At 40.6% G+C, this 19,417-nt stretch overlaps 1 protein-coding gene across 4 annotated transcripts; it reads left to right on the top strand.

The window, feature by feature from the left end:
- The first annotated feature begins 796 nt into the window (after nucleotides 1-796).
- hyal2b (hyaluronidase 2b) lies at nucleotides 797-18,545 on the top strand. Of its 4 annotated transcripts, none has more exons than XM_066671942.1 (6): nucleotides 4,898-5,122; nucleotides 9,215-9,264; nucleotides 10,112-10,708; nucleotides 12,165-12,528; nucleotides 16,325-16,414; nucleotides 16,626-18,545. In XM_066671942.1, exons 3-6 carry the CDS (start codon nucleotides 10,137-10,139, stop codon nucleotides 17,031-17,033), a joined length of 1,434 nt encoding a protein of 477 aa, XP_066528039.1. In that variant the 5' UTR covers nucleotides 4,898-5,122; nucleotides 9,215-9,264; nucleotides 10,112-10,136; the 3' UTR covers nucleotides 17,034-18,545. The 4 variants fall into 4 exon arrangements, with proteins under 4 accessions (XP_066528041.1, XP_066528039.1, XP_066528040.1 ...); XM_066671943.1 differs by having other exon boundaries at nucleotides 9,215-9,271; XM_066671944.1 differs by lacking the exons at nucleotides 4,898-5,122; nucleotides 9,215-9,264 and adding an exon at nucleotides 797-820.
- The last annotated feature ends 872 nt before the right edge of the window (nucleotides 18,546-19,417 follow it).

Raw genomic sequence — 19,417 nt, 5'->3', positions numbered from 1 at the left:
CATGGAGGGTAGGTGAATTGGCTTCTGTAATAACTGTCCTGGTTTGTGAGTTAATGAGTGTGAATGTGTGTGTGCCCAGATATGGATTGGCGCTCTGTCCTGGGTGAAATCCTAGTGCCCGATGCAGTCCTCCAGGTGGACGGTCGTTTCTGGTTGAGAGTACGCTGTGCGCATTTGGCTGCCGCTTCTCGCCAGTGTGTGTGTGTGTGAATTGAGCGTTCTGAGCAGTGTAGATTGTAAAGCGTCCTTGGGTGTCTACAAAGGCGCTATATAAGTGTAACGATAATAATAATAATATTTTGTGTGTGGATATCGAAAACAGTCATAATTCACTTTACTTCATTTTCCAACTTCTCATCCCTGCAGGCTGTTTCTGCCTCTTTAAACTGACATATTATACACTTACCATAAGTGAACACTGTCTACAGATGTGAGTTTGTCAGTGACTGGGTGAGTGCAAGATGGTAAATAATTCATAACAGCTACTGAATAGCAGTTCACTATTGAAAGGTTTCTGGAAAGTGTGGTGTGGTCCTAAAGCAAACCTATGAATGGACATCAGAACTCAGTGATCTTACCTAATAAACATTGTGTGTGTGCTGTAATTGCTTCCAGTGGACAATCATTACTAGACATAAATAAGAAGCCTGGGATTTAAAGGGTTAAATTGCTTGCAGAAGCTGAGGGGGAGGACCAAAGGTGTGGTCAATAATAGACTGGAATGAAATGCATGTGTCACTCCGATAGCTGCGCTGACATCTCTCTCTCTCTCTCTCTTTCTCTCTCTCATACTCTCTGGTCATTTGGTCACTACAGTTTGGTGAGTACCCTACTTTTCTCATAAAATGTCCCTGGGACCTTCTGTCTCCTTTGTTTCGGTCAAGTTTCTGCTGAAATAAATTTGTAGAGCATGGCTGACCTGTGTGTGTGTGTGTGTGTGTGTGTGTGTGTGTGTGTGTGTGTGTGTGTGTGTGTGTCAGAGAACAGAATCAGCATTTAGTGTTCTCCTCCAAGCACGCTGAGCCTTAATGTCATTGTATTAGAGGCAGGTTATTCACTCACTCACTCACTCATTTACAGTTGGGAACTGAAACACAAAAGGCTCTTTTTCTCGTGTTCTTGTGTTTAGGGATTTCCGCTGTGATCTGCATCAGTGACACTTTGTGAAGTTGTTTTGTAAAGAGTTGATGTGTCTAAAGGACAAAGAGAGAGAGAGAGAGAGAGAGAGAGAGAGAGAGATGTGTAATGGGTTAACATTGGATTTTCTGTTGATTCAGATCTGCGTTCTTCCAGTTCAGCAGATTCTTTAGAAGAGATTTGTCTGAATAAATAAATATTCATGCTGACAGAGAGACTGGGGCTCATAGAAACCTCAGTCTCCCGTTTATGAGTTCCGTATGATGCTGTGTTTGTTTGAAATAAAGGATCAAGAAGTACATCGTCCACGGTGGAATTTCTACCTCCGAAAGCTGTGGACAGTTTCTTTAAACACTTACACACACATTCACACAGCACTCATAATGGCTCCAGAGGAACTGTTTGATTATGCAATACACACTCACACACGCACACACTTTGAAGTCTCTCTCTGAGCTCTTTATGTCCACTGTAGTCAGGTTTCCTGCTCTCTGGCCTTAACATACTTCAAAGTGGACCTTTGACCTAAAACTTCTGGTGTCTACTCCCTGAAAGCAGCAGCATCGTAAAAAATCTGATTTACATTAGTTCCCCTGTCAGTCCCAGTCTGACGTACTCAACTCTGACATTGACATGAGGGTACAGCATCATAAACCCATATTCCAGGGCAGGAATTGTTACCTGGGTAAAATAACGAACAGACCATCAGCTCAAAGACACCCTTGGGTCCTGTGGGGGGCCATGCTGTCCTTCTCTATCTGGATCAATCTGCTCTGAAATAAACTTCAGCTAAACTTCAGAGTCAGTGTTGTGACCTGTCACAAAATGGCTTTAAAGAATTCTGGTTCTGAGACCTAAGTAAACACCTCTGAGACGACAGTGGCAGGAAATACTCCTTCTGAGCTAGAGGTCTGTGTGGTACCCATTTCCCACCCACTCCTGCTAGATTTTGTCTCGCATCCACTCACCCAAATTCATAATACGTGTGGTAATTATTACATGACTATTATGTTTCTAGACAATAATAGTGTTTTATTTATTTGCGGAATTCTTCTACATGTTTAAGTTGTCCTGCTCCTGGCCACTGCATTGGTTAAGCACCCGCTTCCCGCATAGGACAATTAAATTTAGTCCTGTGCCGCGGGCAGTGCAGACCTCTGCTCTGAGCATCAAGAGCAGAGGACACTGAGGGGAACCCAACCTCCTTGGCTCAAAACTAAATAAAACAAAGAAGGAGCAGTGTATAAACAAAGAGCAGTATGAAGGGAGGGTGATGGAGGTACAGTGAGTGTTCAGTGGCCTGTAATGTCCAGCTCTGAGTTTATTAAGAGCTGCGTTAATAAAACACAGTGAACAGTGAGCAGTTAAAGCACAGTCTCAACAGTCAGACTGTGGTCAGACAATGGTGTGAAAGTGAGACACTCCAGCACATGCTAAAGGCTCAACAAGAGATGATCAAGAAGTCACTTTGGATTATTGTTTGCTTTGCAAAACGCTCTTTAATACTAGCAGCATTAATTGCAACAAACACGATTATGGAGAGCTACTGTTCTCACAACAAAACAAAATTTCCCACTGCTTGTGTTCATTCAGAAGCTGTGTTCATTCAGAAGCTAAGGTGGTGAGTAAGAAGCAAACCTGTTGTTGGTTGGAGTGTAATTTTTTGTCTACATTTTTGTTCACTGTTTGAATTACCACAGAAACCTATTTGTAACTCGAGCTGTTAGTTTTGTAGCACTTTGGCTCTGTGTTTACTTTCGTTTACTTTCAAGCAGATAGTGTTCTCCTGAATTTTGAGTCAGTTCCACCTTAGGTAATGTAACTGTAACAACAAAAATATTTCTTGAAAAGTTCTTGAAAGCTTACAGACGGAACAGTGCAATACCACTGGTAACCATGGAGGGCAGCGTAGCCCATAGTTCATGCAAGTGCGACCTCTGGTAAAAAGAATTCTGTCCACATGTGGTAAAGTATTTACCGTACTCTCAGATCCCTGCCGTTTATGATCCTTTCATCTTTTTTGTACTGAGTAACATTACATTATCAGCTTCCACCGTTTCCAGGTTTCTTGTTTTTGTCAAAACTGTGAACAGCCCACTAGTTAATGTACGTCTTAAGATCCACGCCAACTTTTAAAGGCCTACGCATAGAAATCTGTAGGCAGTGATGGTAATAATGTTTGAAACGGACGTATTCTTTTTCATACGTTAAGGAGTATAAACGAGACTTCAGTATAAAAACTTACTCTAAATCACCCTTTTTAGTTTTAGAAAAGATGAATTGTGGAAAAAAAGACGATTTTCCTTTTTAACTCTGTGGCTTAACAGGAAACTCATTATTTAGTTGACACAGCTAATTTTGAATCTGAAAATCTGTGAGCACTTTGTCTAGTCTGAGTCTGACTCATAAGCTTTCCCCTTGAAATCTGTGGCACATAATGGGTGCAGAAGTGGCCACTTTCACATGATCAGAGAGGCCTCATGGTCAATTTTACACTTAAAGGGTCTGAAAGCAGCTCTTGATAATAACTGACCTCTCCCTGAGTGTGTGCGTGTGTGCATGGGAGAGAGCGTTAAAGGAAAGGCCTTGGGGTTAAAGTGTGTGATATTGTGCTGCATTGTAGGGGGCCAGTCTGGTGCCTAAAGGAAATAACTGAGTGTTTTCAGCCTTCAGAGGGCTCCATGAGAATGCCATTCAGCATCAGGTGGCTCAGCACTGCTGAGACCCCCGGTCCCAACAGGAAGGGCTCAGAGAGCACATATATTACAGCTCTTTGTTTACTTAATATTGTGGATGTCAAGTTGGCCTATAAATCATTACAACAACCGTTTTAGTCATTGTATGAAATATACATATTGCACTGGAAACAGGATAGTTATCTGCACAGTCAGCAGCACTCATCAGAGGACAATGAAAGTGATGTGGTGGACCCAGCAAAGTTTCTGCAAAAATTTATTTTGGAATATTAATATACATTTTTTTCATGAGCAGAAAATTCAAGTCATCACAAATGAACTCCATTACCTCCAATGGCTAGTGAATGTTATTTCACTAGCCATTCACAACGTATTTGGAGTGATTGGATTACAAACCCATTCACAAATAATGCCAATAATGCATGCTGGACATTTATGTTTCAATCACCCAGGTGTGAACAAAGTTATAGACAAATCCACCTACAGACACTGGCATAAGGGTTATAAGGGTATCTTATATGACTAAAGTGTTCAGTAGGATCACATTGTGATATCAACTCTTCATAAATCACTAATAAAGATTAAACATTAGTCATCATTACAGAACTTAAGAACAGAAAACTTTCTCTGAATTTTCAACAGTGGGGTCTTTTCGTGGCTGCCACTTTTTTTTTGCCAGAACCTTTCTCGCAACAGAGTGGAAAAAAGCGAGAAAAGGAATGACTTTCTGGAGAAAAACATCTTGAAATCGTGAAACCCGATCCAGTCCTGAGCTTCTGTAGCTCACCGTCTTCTCCCCAGCAGAGAAACCAGCGGACTCGTTCATTTCCGTAATAGGGGTGTCTGTGGAATGTTGTTATTTTCTTATGGTAGTAAAGACAAAAAAACAAAAACTAAAATGCTCACAAATTAACAATGCACATATATTATATTCAGATAGTAAACATATATGTTCTGTGTTTTTAAGCGTAGTTTACCTTAGTTTTTCTTTCAGGAACACCCCTTTATTCACGACATAAAGGTATAGTCCGAGGCCGTATCCGCAGCACATTCAGTCTGTGGGTGAAACGTTGCTCAAGGCGGAGAGATGAGGAATCGGTGCGGTAGAGAAGTCAAAACAACGGGGTAATTTTGCCACAAAGCGGCTCGTTTAGCCTTAGATTAAACTTAAATCGAAATTAGACTTTTTTGAAATCCCACTTGGACAGAGATGGAGCGAATCTGCTGGAGTTTAATTTGTTGTGGACTGAGCCGGTCTCCTGAACCTGAACATTGAACGTCTTCTTGGGGTCAGTTTTCTTCTGTTTTAAACTTTAAAATGTCAGAAAACGTAGTGAACTCGTGTTTGTAGAGCTTTATTATCAGCTTCTAACCGTTAGAGTAACTTTATTAAACTTTCGCTATCCTCTTTTAGACAATGGAATGAGTTACAGAGAAGTACGGATCAGAAAACGTAACTCTTAGTGTTTTAAGGTTAATTTACTCAAATATAGATAGAGATGTAAAATGTGTAAAAGGTGTTACACCTTGAGAAATGCAAAGCAGAGACAAGATTTGATCAAATGCTCAGTAAGCTAAAAAATGTGAAGATAAGACCAATGCACGACAAAGGTAGGCTAGCTATATATTGTTTTAAAATTCCGTATTAATAGTTTACTAATGTTTATAAACACTCTTCTTATTGAAGAATAACTGACATTTAACAAAGATATAATGGTGACTGATGGAGAATACAGTTTTAAAAGAGCTTTAACAGGTTACTTTAAATGAATGTAGGCTGACCATTTGAGAAGCAACAGGTCACATTTAGCCTGTTTATTTGTTATAGCAATAAGATATAAATGTAGTCACAGGTTAAAAGTAAAAATGAAAGTAGGCTATGTTACATTAAGAGTAAAATGTGTAAATTAAAGTATGCTACAGTGAAATCATGGACTTGTAAATGTGACACTGCCAGTTTCTGTGCTTATTTACAATTTATAATATTTATATTACTGTTATTAAGAGTAATGTTTATGACAGGTTTAATTAGCTTTACTAATTTTAAAAGACTCAAAAACCATTTATAAAGTCTAATCTTCTTATAAAGTAATGTGTTATAAAGTAATGTGTCTGTAGAGATCTGGTTTCCAAACAACACGTTGGAAAATCTTCTATCATAGTATTATTTTCGCTCTTATTATTATCACTCTTAATCTGGGTTCTTTAAGGGGTTCTTGATTTAAAGCACTGCTTCAGCTTAGATCCATGACTACCTTGTGTATGCTTAAGTGGCTCTTTGCATAGTGAAATTAAACCACAGATTTTCAGATGGAGAAAGTGTTCTATATTGTTCTATGTAGCATCACCTCTATTTCGATTATTAAGTCATCTCTTTTATCATTTTGGTGCTAGCTAGAACCATTCTCTAAAAGCTGCTCTGTAGATCCATGTACCATACATTCCCCATCCTTCAGAAGAAACATTTCACTAAAAAATCAGGACATCTTAATGATAGAAGAACCATTTTGTTTCTGTATAGAACTGTTTTGAAAAATGTTGGCACATAAAATCATACATGACACACTCTATCAATAATAAAAACAGTTTACCATACATATTTTTATGTAGAACATATTGTTCTTTACAGAACCATTATTTTTGAAGAACCATTGAAAGCCCCAATTTATTGGAGCATACAATAAAATAACAAAACTCTATACAGAAATTCAGGAATTACTGCTAATAAAACATCTCAGTCTTCACTGGTGCCAGTTAAAATGGGTCTGGATTGTTTACGCTTGTCTACTCTTTGTTTACATATTACATATTGTTTACACTCTGTTTGTTTGTTTGTGGCATGTGCTAATGCTGATAGTGCAATAAACACAGCCGAGCATAGATAGTAGCGTCTCTTACTGACCCCATGATAATGATCCTGTAAGTGTCGGTAAAGACCGCTTACATAACCCACTGACATACTGCACTCAGTCTGTATGCTCGTGTACAGCCATCAGCCAAATTAATATAATCACTTTCTTGTTTCTTTGTCCATGTTCAGCATATTTATTAGCCCCTTTCACACTGTTCTCCAGAGCAGGCATTAGTGGATCAGACACAGCAGTGCTGATGGAGTCTTTAAGCCCCTCAGTGTCACTGCTTTACTGAGAATAGTCCACCAGCTAAAAACATCTGGCCAACAGCATCTTGTGTTCATTGATGAAGGACTAGAGGACGAACAACACAAACTGTGCAGCAACAGATGAGCTAATGCCTTTGACTTTACATCTACATCTGATTTTACATCTAGGTGGACCAACGAGGCCGGAGTGTCTAACAGAGTGGACAGTGAGTGGACACAGGGTTTAAAAACTCCATCATCACTACTGTCTCTGATCCACTCACACCAGCACAACACACACTAACACACCACCACTCTAGTGTCACTGCAGCGCTGAGAATGATCCACCACCCAAATCAAACCTGTCCTGTTCTCTGCAGTTTACTGTGTGTGAAATATTTAAGTGTATTTATGAAACAATAGGAAGTGATTGGATGATAAAATGTGACGAAACACTCATTTTGAAAATGTTTTGCAATAGATCCTGTTTTTGTTGTAGCTTAGTTGTGACTCAAGAGCTGACAAGCTGCAGCAGGAGTGACAGAGCAGGAAGGTCGCAGAAGACCTGTAGTCTCCTCCTTTATTAAAGAGATCATTCAGGAGAAGGTCAGATTAACCTGGTTTCATACATTGTGTTCCCCTGATATGATCGATCTGTGTTGAGTTTTGCGCTGGAGGCAAACAAGTAGTGGGAGCACAAATTAGCATCATGCTAACTGAACGTCTAAATTATTACACATATGATTTGTAACCTTTTAATAAGTTGATTGTTTCACTTATGACATTTTATGACTCTCTCTAATCTCTAATGGTGCTTTTTCACTGTGTGGTACCTACACTAATGTACTGGACTCAACTCTGTTTGTTCCCTTGTTGGTTTTCCACTACCACAGCTCCCCCCACCCTAAATGTATCTGGTGTCTCAAAACCCTGTCTCTAACGGGAACAGCAGGCTTTGGAAACCACAACAGTGGTGGCGGTAACATTAATCATTGTTTACTCATCGTGTATTGGTGTGTTGTTTTTTGGGACTAAATTCAACTTCGTCGTCACTTTAGGCAGATCAGTAGAGTGTGTTCCTTCCTTATATTGCATTCTTTTGTCGGCCACCGATCTAGGGAGCGTTTGAACCTCTTTAGAAGAGTACAACCTAATTTTACAAGCTGCCGTTGTGAGTCGGATAAAAACAAATGTGATCTCTGCTGTAGCTGGAGATTTTACAGATGGAGAGTTTGTGCGTGGCATAGAGTGATGACTGACTGGACAGTCTGCTCTGTGCAAGGTTTCCACATCACAGTTTAGTCCCTCCTTGGCTCGCTTGGAACCGCGAGAGAGCACGGACTGAAAAAGAACCTGGTTCCAGGTCCAGGACCGAATTTACCTGATGGAGAAGAAGAAAAGACGAGTAGTGTCAAGTCTCTACTATTGTTATTTGCTATGCTAATGTACAATTTGTATTTTTTATGGATAAAAGTAAGTTAAAAATGTTTATTAGAGCTTAAATAATTATTTAATGATTTGTATTGAACATTTATGTTGAGCTGTATTAAATCTAATTTAACAGCACAGAATCTGCTCTCTGTGCCATGAAGCATGGGGTGATTGTGTTCTGTAAAGACTGACCATGTCAGGAATGATAATTGTTGTGTAATTAGTCATGCTTTGGTAAAATAGTCATATTATACACCTCTAAATTAATAAATTATTTATGTCCAGACAGTTTGAATCAGAAATAGCACCAGGACTCATTGTCCTGCTCATTGTGAGCAGATTTGAGGCTTTTGAGGGTCACCTGTGTCCTTTAAACTGCCCCCCCCCTTTTTGCCCCCTGGTGTTGTGTGGTACTGTAATGCTAATGCAGCAAGACAGCAGGAATGTGTGAAAACACACACACACACCTGTGAGTACTGTACTGCTGGGACTGTGTTGTTAATCAATTCCAGGTCTCCACTGCTGATAGACACTAATGTATAAAGTACATAGTGTACTCTGTAATAATGGTGTGATACTCTTTGTGTGTAGAAGAACATACTGTGTTGTATAACGTGCTTTCAGTCTTTTGATGTCTTTTTATACATTTGTAAAATGTATGTCGGAAAATATGTAAACAGCTGCCCTTCCAGCATTACTGTTTGTTTATTTGTTTTTGTGAAGGTTTCACAGCTCTAACTCATTAATGAAGGGAAGTTTGGAATCACAAATTTTGCATGGTTTCTTAAAATGGTCTTTAAAGTAACACTAGGTATGATTTGATATTTTTGCTCCTGGATTTCCCCTACAGTTGCAGAGTGAAATTTCCAGCACTGTCCTGAAATCAACAGGGAGTGGGAGGTAAGGGGTAGGTTCCTACCCTCCTACATGAGATACATAGTGCAGTTTCTTCAGTGCTGAGTCCAGAGTAGCAACAACAGAGGATCTGTTCTACTTAATACAGCTCAGTGGAGAAGCACATTGATTTTTGAAGCTGTAATTCAATGGTAAAAATACTACAGTGTTGTTTTAAATGTGTATAGAACATGCACAGACCCCCACCCCCAAGCCCCTCAGGTTCTGAAGCTCTGCTGTTTTACTGTCACAATTTTCCAAAATGCCTTCTGCAGCATGAAACTTTCCCATGTTGCTCAAACGCCAAATTAAGACTTAAGGGTCTCTGACATGATGGATAGTTCTTAATGATGTCTGAAATGCTCACTGGTCAGTTAGACACAATTTCGAGCGACACATGAATCGAGCAGTTTCTAGCTTTTCATGGCCTCAGAATGTGAGGGGTGTAGGACCTGGTGATGAGACGGAGTGGACAGGACAGACTCTACAATATCAGAGAGAGTGTGAGCCATGTTTCTGCACTGCGTTCTCACAGAGATTCAAATTAACCTCAATTCCAATTGTAAAGATGATTTGTCACTTCATTTAGTGTGGTTAGCGTTAGGGTTATGAATTAGTATTTGGAAGCCAATGGGTGTGTGTGGGTTTTTGTCGGATTAGGGTGGCCTTGAAAATATCCTCATCTATAAAAGTGTGGCACTGCAGAAAAAATTGGTAACAACTGGATAAGACCATTTCAATTGCTCTGTAAATCAAAAAACAATACAAGCAGAGGTACAAGGTTTTGTAAGCACTGATGATATATATATATTGTGTTATAATAACCATGTGCTTTGTGTGTGTGCTTTTACAGGTTGTGGTGTGGTCCTGTGTGAGAGATGGGGGCCGTTCCTCTTGGTCTCTCCCTCACTTTCTTCGTCATTTTGTTGGCTCTGTGGAGCAGCGGTGTCCTCTCTCAGGAGCTCAGGTCCACCAGGTGGCCCCTTTACTCCCAGAAACCCTTTCTGCTGGCATGGAACGCTCCCACTGAGGACTGTGTTCCTCGGCATGCAATTCGTATGCCGCTGGATCAGTTCCAGATCGTGGCATCTCCGAACGAGGGATTTGTGAGGCAGAACCTTACCATTTTCTATAAAGACCGTTTGGGTCTGTACCCATACTATAAGTCAGATGGGACGCCGGTGAACGGAGGACTTCCTCAGGCTGCCAGCCTTACACAGCACATCAACAAGATGCCCGAAGGCATAACGAAGTACATTAAAGAACCTTCAGCCAAGGGGCTGGCCGTCCTGGATTGGGAGGAGTGGAGACCCCTCTGGATCCGCAACTGGGACACCAAGAATATATACAGGAATAAATCCCGAGAGCTGACTGCCCAGAAGAACCCTAAGTGGGGGGCAGAGCAGGTCACCAAAGTGGCGCAGCAGGAATTTGAGCTCTCTGCACGCCAGTAAGGACCTCTAGTGCAGACTCTCTTCTTTTTATATCTATTTCTTTTTAAGTTATCACTTCACATCTCCCTACCACAGTCAGAGGACACACATTCCTGTGGATATATTTAAAATAATAATAAGCACAATAATATATTAAAAATCTTTTTTTTGCACTGAAATATAATTGCTCTTGAATAGAACTCGTGAATTTTCAAGAACACGTTTTCACTGTTATTATTCAAGGTTAATAAATTCAGATAAAATTCAAGCTCAAAAAAATTCAAACAATATATTTTGAAGTTGCTCAAATTCGGTAGACGAAATTCAGATACCAAAATACGAGTTAAAAAATTCAGATACACATCCGGGACACAAAGGATAAGCAATCGATTCTTTAGGATTTTCTCTTTCACCTTAAATGCTGCACTAGTTGCATTCTGTCGCCGCTAGATGGCGAAATACGAACACAAATTCCATACCGTGGAAAAACTATACGTTTAGCTTCCTTCTGTGGATGTTATCTCTTTATTTTCAAAGTGTCTCAAAAATCTGAAAGGCTCATTGAAGGTACAATATAACAGACTATTGATAGTTGATATTGATCTGATCACAGGGCCATTACAGAAAACTTCCGCAGTAAAATTTCTTCATCTTCAGGATATCAATAGTCTGTTATATAGTGTCTTCAATGAGCCTTTCAGATTTTTGAGACACTTTGAAATAAAGAGATAATATCCGGGGAAGGAAGCTAAACATGTAGTTTTGAGAAAATACTTCGGAATATATTGTTTGAATTTTTTTGAGCTTGAATGTGTTTTATCTGAATTTATTAACCTTGAATAATAACAGTGAAAATGTGTTCTTGAAAATTCACAAGTTCTATTCAAGAGCAATTATATTCAGATGCATAATTTCACTGCAAAATAAATTCAGTGCTACCAATTCAAAGGTGGTAATATTTCAAAGTCTGATGAGACAGTCCTTCACAGGGAGATATATATATATATATATATATATACACACACACACACACACACTTTTAAGTCGCCAATCTATCTACCACCTACCAACGTGGAAAACCATGCAGACACGGGGAGAACACACCAAACTCCTCACAGACAGTCATCCGGAGCGGGACTTGAACCCACAACCTCCAGGTCCTTGGAGCTGTGTGATTGACACTACCACCACCGTGCCGCCCTATAATGACACTTATAGAATTATTTTACATATGTCAAATATTATAACATATACTACATAACAGATTAAAAATTATACAATAAAATAAACATTTCTATACAAATTCCAGTCTAAAAAGCTATGTTTTTAGTTACGTTTTTAGAATACCTTTTGTTAAGTGATCCAAATCTAAAGCAGCGCAGTTTTCTTCTGTCTCTCATAGATTTATATCTAAAACATTTTTCCTGATATTTAAAACAGAAGGTTTATTTAATTTTGAATACATCCTTCCAGGTTCATGCTGCAGACTCTTCGTGAGGCGAAGAATCTCCGACCCGAGCAGCTCTGGGGTTTCTACCTCTTCCCCGACTGCTACAACCACAACTACCGCAGCAGCCTGGACAACTACACGGGCCGCTGTCCGGATGTGGAGATGACCAGGAACGACCAGCTGAAATGGCTGTGGACCGAGAGCACCGCCCTCTACCCATCCATCTACCTGAGCCGGGCTCTGAAAGACAGAGCTATAGGACGACAGTTCGTACGGAACCGGATCAGAGAGGGGATGAGACTCGCATCCACAGGGAACGGAACCGTACGCCCCGTGTTTGTTTACACACGGCCCACATACGTCAATGAACTCACTCTGCTCACAGAGGTCAGAAAAACACACACACACACACATATACAGATTGATCTCTGAGGTCAGAGAAATACACAGCTCAGTGTTCACCTTCACACAGCCCACATACTCCTGTGAACTCACACTGCTCACTGAGGACAGAAAATACCCTGTCATATATATATATTATATATATAATTACACACACACGTACACACTGTGGAAAATGACACTTTCTTCACCTTAACTAAAGCCATCACCTGGCTTTATTATAACTATTTATCCCCCTGTTGTTCTGTGAGCAGTGAGGAGCTTGTGGAGTGTCAAGTGCAGTCAAGACTTTGAAGAGTTAAAGGACGGGAAACTCTGAGCTTGCGGCTTGTTTATGTTTGTGATTCGTTATTCAGGAGATTTCTTTGAGCCCTGTTTAAAGGAAGGAATTCTGGCTTTGCCTTGAACTCGGCTTTTCTCCAGCGAGGGATCCGAGTGCCCTCAGTCTGCTCTTTTATTTTATGGAAAGACAAACTTTGTCTAAGAGAAGTTTATTCGGGTCAGCGGAGGTTAGCTGTGAGCCACAACTGGGTCAGGATATTTCACCCTTTAGAAGTGTTGAGTTATTGCTGTTGTTTTGCTCTACATCCAGTTAGAGCTGGGCGATATGACCAAAATTCTATATCACGGTATTTTTCAATATTATCGGTTTCACGGTATTTGACGTTTTTTTACCCATGCATGATGTGTTAACCACATTGATTGCGAGAAGAATTTCTGGAGTAGAGTGGTTAAGAGTACTCTACTCCGCTGTCATGAAAATTGTACATTTGTACAACATTTTGAGAGGGTGGCACTCAATTAGTTAATTAAAGAATCATATGGCATGACAGTTGCACTGGAAATGTAGAACCTTTTATTTAACACATTTTTCAGACAATTTAAAAACTAAATAATTGTCACAACTTATGTAAACCAGCTACACTCTTTTAATGTTATCCATTGCTAACCAGTTTTTTTTTTTTGTTATGTTTTAAATAACTTTACCTTCATTTATTTCCAACATATTTAAACAAATAAGAGGTATTTAGATATAAATTAAATAATGCCTGCATCTTTAGCCCACCAACCTGCACACTGTAAAACAAGACTACAGAGTTTTCCAAGTCAGAAAACATGGGATAAAACGAGCCGTTCTGATTCTGCTCTGCTTCTGACGTCAAGTGCAGAGACTTTAGAGTTGCCCCGCCCCCTTGTCTGAGTCTGTCCAATCACAGTGCTGGACCCGTGTTAATGTGAGAGCGTAAAAAGATGAGGTTAATCTCCGCAAAACAGTCACAAAGAGCACAGAGTGAAAATGGCTACAAACCAGAGCTTCTGCTCCTCTGCTCTTTTTACAACCTATTACAGCTCTGTGGAGCATGACAATGATTTCTAATCTGTAATTGTAAGGTAGAAATACTACCTACTGTTGCTTACTGAGTCTAGAGCAGGGTTGACGGAAAATCAGGATTTCAGAGGGACACAGTGAAGTGCTGTTTGTGTTCTTGTTAATTATTCATATTCCAGAAGCAGTGTGTGTTTCTTCTGGCAGAGAACAGGCTCATACAAACAAAACAGAGTTTACACTGGACCTGGGGATTAGTATAGACCCTACATTCACTCAAACACACTCTTACACTCACATGGGATCTGTTTCTCGAAACACAGCCTCGTCTGTGCCAAGGGGGGTGTCCTTTTGTGGCTTGTTGGTTTCTACAGCAAACAATATAATGTACAGCTTAAGGAGCTCTAAATTGTGGGCATGGAAACCACTTTGGGGCAAAGGATGTTTTTGGGATCATTTTGGGGATTAATTCTATTTTTTGAGGTCAATGAGGCTTTTTTTCTGTTGAATTGTTGCGAAAACTGTCAACTATATGGATTTATCCCCTTAAAATGCCTCACATTTCTCCTGAAATTCAGGGCATTAGTCAGGAGTGTGTTCCTCTTCGCTGCAGTGGCTCAACACCCTCTGTTCTTCTGGGAGACATTTACATTGATGTTGGATCATTGCTGTGAAGACTTGATGAAATTTAGACACAAGGTTGGGTGCTGATGTTGGAGGATTAGTTCTGGATCACAGACACAGTTCCACCTCATCCCAGAAGTGATGGATGAAGCTCCATTCAGTTCCAATGCCTAGGGGGCTTTTTACATCTTTAGCCCAGCCATATGACCTTTTTTCACATCTCTGGAGTTCAGTGGTAGAAGTTGGTTGAACTGTGCATGAATTGTCCGGTCCGGCCTCCTTCTGTTTAGCTGAGTGCAGCAGTGTGTGTGTATGTGTGTGTGTGTGTGTGTGTGTGTGTGTGTGTGTGTGTGTGTGTGATTTCGTGAGAACATCATGAGAAGTGACTGTGTTATTTCCAGCTTCCTGTAGCTTAAGATTAGGTTTGTATTTATAACACACACATCCCACTAGTTCCTCAAAAGGAGAATTCTCTACTTCTGCTCCATTGAGCTCTTGCCTTTTCTACAGAAATATACACCAAGTTTACACCATCTTTTCCACCAAATGAACTTTGGTCCCTGAACTAGTTCTGTTCAGGATTCTTTGAAACTTGGTCCTATCCAGTGTTTCCACCAGTTTTGACGGGAACCAAGGACACATCACAAGCTGGGGGCGATATGGGGACTGGGTCCCAGTCACTGTGTCTGAATTCAGTTCCAGAGCCAGAGATAAACTGACAGTCAGGACAGAGTCATGGTTTATCTACGGTTTACAGCACGGTCAGATCAGAGAGATGTTATACATATGAGTGGGGGTGTCAGACATTGACTCAGGCTGCTCAGTGTGCTCATGTTTACTTTAACTAATGTAAATCTAATCTACTTTAATCTGAAAATAATGTCTGTGGGGTCTGAAGTCTGTGTGAAGCTCAGAAATACAGCTTTTCCTTCTGGGATCAATAAAGTATTTCTGAACCACGGCACACCTGAGCCTTAAGGCAGACATTCCTTATCAACTCCTTTAAATGTCTAAGGTGGTCAAGCTGAGCAGTGGGTATTAATGTTTGTGTGTATGAGAGAGAGATAGAATGAGTAAATGAGAACAAAATGTGTGTGTGTGTGGGATGGTCAGAGAGAGAGAATATAAAAATTGATTGGAAAACTGTAATACAGGAAACTATATAAATGAGTTGTTTCACTAAACCATTTAATTAATTGTGTGTGTGGGTGTTCAGTGATAGCTGTGAATGATGATTCAGAGGAGCAGAATGTGAGAAAAAATTTCTCTTTCCAAGACAGTTAAACACACACCCATGAACACGTACAATGAGAGGGGTGTGTGTGTTTGCTCCAGGTCAGTAGCACTGACTTAACTGTGATCGGATACATGCAGAGAATATTCCAGAAATCATGTCATTTTCCACTGTGTGTGTGTGTGTGTGTGTGTGTGTGTGTGTGTGTGTGTGTGTGTGTGTGTGTGTGTGTGTGTGTGTGTGTGTGTGTGTGTGTGTGTGTGTGTGTGTGTGTGTGTGTGTGTGTGTGTGTGTGTGTGTGTGTGTGTGTGTGTGTGTGTGTGAGAGAGAGAGACTTGGGTGTATCTGTTTCACCCTGTGTATGATTGTACACACTCTGATGACTCTGGATGGAAAATGTTTTGATGATGATTAATGACTAGAAGAAAATTGAGAAAAATCTTTCCCTAACCCTCTCTTTCTCTGGTCTTCCTCTTTATTTTCTATTCTCTCTCCCACAATATCCTGTCCATCTCTCTCTCACTCACTCACTCACTCACTCTCTCTCTCTCTCTCTCTCTCTCTCTCTCTCTCTCTCTCTCTCTCTCTCTCTCTAGATGGACCTGATCTCTACTATAGGTGAGAGTGTATCTCTGGGAGCAGCAGGTGTGATTCTCTGGGGAGACTCTTCCTACGCCAGCACTAACGTAAGTAGTCAGATACCAAATCATATTCAGTATGTACTTTGTATTTGTTTTTCAGCATCCGCTGTGTGTCATTCAGTATCTACTATGAACTATACAATGTCTGGTGTGAATTATTCAGTATCTGCTATGAACTAATCTGTATGTACTCTGAATCAATGTCTGCCCTGATGCTGCTCTGTGAGATGACAGTGTGTGTTCTGCTGTGCTGTAGACGAGCTGCTGGAGCCTGAGAAATTTCTTGCTCGGTTCTCTCGGCCGGTACCTGCTGAACGTTTCCTCGGCCGCTGAGCAGTGCAGTCGGCATCTCTGTGGCTACCGTGGACGCTGTTTGCGAAGACAGCCGGACACGGACACGTACCTCCACCTGAGCGCAGACACACACAAGCTGGAGCTCCGGGAGGATAAACTCGCCCTCCGGGGACAGATGAGTCAGGACGATATAGCCCGGCTACGACAGGATTTCCAGTGCCAGTGTTACACTGGCTACAGGGGAAACAGCTGCACCGAGAATCTCTCTCGCAGCACAGCGTCATCTGTCAGAAACACTAACATTTACAACCTCCAGGGGGCGCTGGGGATAATACTAATGCTAAAGCTAATCCTGGAGTTTACACAATGAGGAACAGGAAAGGAGGAGTGTTAGCAAACGCTACAAACTCCTTTGCTAAGGAAAGGATGTTGCTGCCTTCACGGGTTTGTCCGAATTCGTAGCTACGATGTAGGGTTTGAGGATGGTTTTCGAAGAGATTGCATTTGGATACCAGTGAATATGTTGATTTTATGAATATCTTATGTGAAAAATGCCCTTGACTGACTGCTTACATTAGATTGTTATTATGTAGATTAGCAGTTTGAACCAAACGCAGTGCACAAATGGGGTGCTTCACCTCAACAAATCCTGTTCTGTTTCAGAATGTTCTTCACATTTATCAGACATACTATATATATATATGAATGTAATAAAAACAAAGTTTACAAATGTTAGCTGCCATCTTTTGTGTAAACAATGATTTTCTAATGAAGCTACTTTTAGTTAAAGTTAAGTTACTCACTATCAGCCTCTGTCCACTACAGCCACAGGTAGTTTTGATTTTAATTTGCAGCTGTTTAGTCTGAGATTTTGTGTTTAATATATTCCGGCAGAACGTGAAGGCAGCACAAATCAACTTGGAGTGAATCGTGAATCAACATGGAGTGAAAGAGGAGAAGATAACTGGAAATATCACCCCTGCTGCTTTGTTTCTGGTATTTCAGTGCTGTGCTACAGGAGCTGGTGCCCCCTGTTGCACAGGAGGTGAAACTACAAGGAAAAAGGGAAGGTCTTTAAACTGTGCCTGAAAGGATGGACTGTAGAGCTTGTGCGACTGTCGTAGTATCTGTTTAATGACGGGTGCTTGGTGATGTCTGTATTCGGGTCAAACATTTAAGTGCTTTCTGAGCTTTAATCTGCCGGATTATGTTCGTTGTTTTGCCTTATACTTCACGCTCAGGTTCAGCGTGTCGTAACAGATGCAATAATAAAGAACAACAGACAAAAGACCAACAGACTGTACTAAAGCTGTACACAAAGCCTCTGTCTGACCACTGCTGGATAGTGTCACAAACATTTCCCATGTTTTTGTTTCATTCACCAAAGCACAAATATTTTTCCGCTTAACTTGTGGTCTTATCGTTTCTTTAAATATCTTACATTTGAATTTTTATAAAGAAATTTTTTGATGAAAACTGAAAAATATTTTGTGCCATTGTTTCTTTTTTCTATTTTGTTTATTTTAGAAAATGTTTCAATTTAGATGTGAAACCATCTCAACAATATGTTTCTCTAAGAATGAGCTGATGTGTTAGGGGTATTAGGTGCGTGTGTATTCTGTTTTGTTTTTTTAGTGCCTCATAAAACGATTTGCCTCAAAAGTGTTCAGCTCTAAGAGACGTTGACTGTATCATTTACCAAAATCCTTTAGGTTTGTGGGTTTTTATTTTTAATATTGAAGATTTCAAATGGAATTCTGCTTGTTCTTTTTATCCCAGATGTGTGCAAAGTTTGCTTTGTGGGTAAAATGTTTTATATTTCGGTAAAGATCCAAGATTTTATAACAGCATTTTTATGACTATTATTATTTTCTACAATAAAAATGGGTTTAATAATTGTGGTGGTATTTGATTTCCACGTGTGGCCTGAAGTAACATTTTTACTCAAGTTTGTGTTGTGTTTTCTTCCCAATCATAATATTCCCAAATATCACAAAATGACCCCAACCTGGGAAGTGGAAGGAGAGCATGAGACCAGACACAGGGACTTTTCAAACCGAGGCTCGTGTACCACCACAGGATAATTCAACACGCAGGAGGAGAGCGCCAACTTCCCAGATCTGCCACATAACATGCCACCCACCTGTCAATCAGTCTCCCCTAATCACACACACTGCCCCCAGCCTGTTTGGAGGGTGGAGGTGAGCACGTGCTTCCTCTGAGAGTTCCACTAACACAACACTGACCCGCTTAAGACTTGAGCTATCACATCTGTTGAGCAGAGAGATGGAAGAGAACCTTCCGACCCACCCAGAGAGCTGAGGCATCACCGTGGTCTGAACCAGTGACCTCCTGGTGATAGGGTCATATCTTAGAACTGATATCAGATATTCATTCATTCATGCATTGTCGTTAACCCCTTATCCAGTTCAGGGTCACAGTGGGTATGGAGCCTACCCGGAATTAATAGGGCACAAGGCAGGATCAAGCCCTGGAGGGGGTGCCAGTCCTTCACGGGATGACACATTCACTCACACCAGTCACCAGTCCACCTACCAGTGTTTTTGAACCCACAGCCTCCCCGGAGCTACATGACTGAGATCAGATATCAGATATTATTTATCTATATTACTGTCTAAGCATCTGAGTATGTAGGTGTTTAAAGAATCTAGGACTCCCAAGAGTCACACAGTGGTTCCATTGATCTGGTCTTGATGCATACCTTTGTTTCACAGTATTACCATAATACTTATT

This window comes from Hoplias malabaricus, chromosome 5 (genome assembly GCF_029633855.1).
Source record: "Hoplias malabaricus isolate fHopMal1 chromosome 5, fHopMal1.hap1, whole genome shotgun sequence".
NCBI classification, from domain to species: Eukaryota; Metazoa; Chordata; class Actinopteri; order Characiformes; family Erythrinidae; genus Hoplias; species Hoplias malabaricus.
Note: the sequence above shows the minus strand (reverse complement) of the source record. Positions and strands in the feature narration are given on the sequence as shown.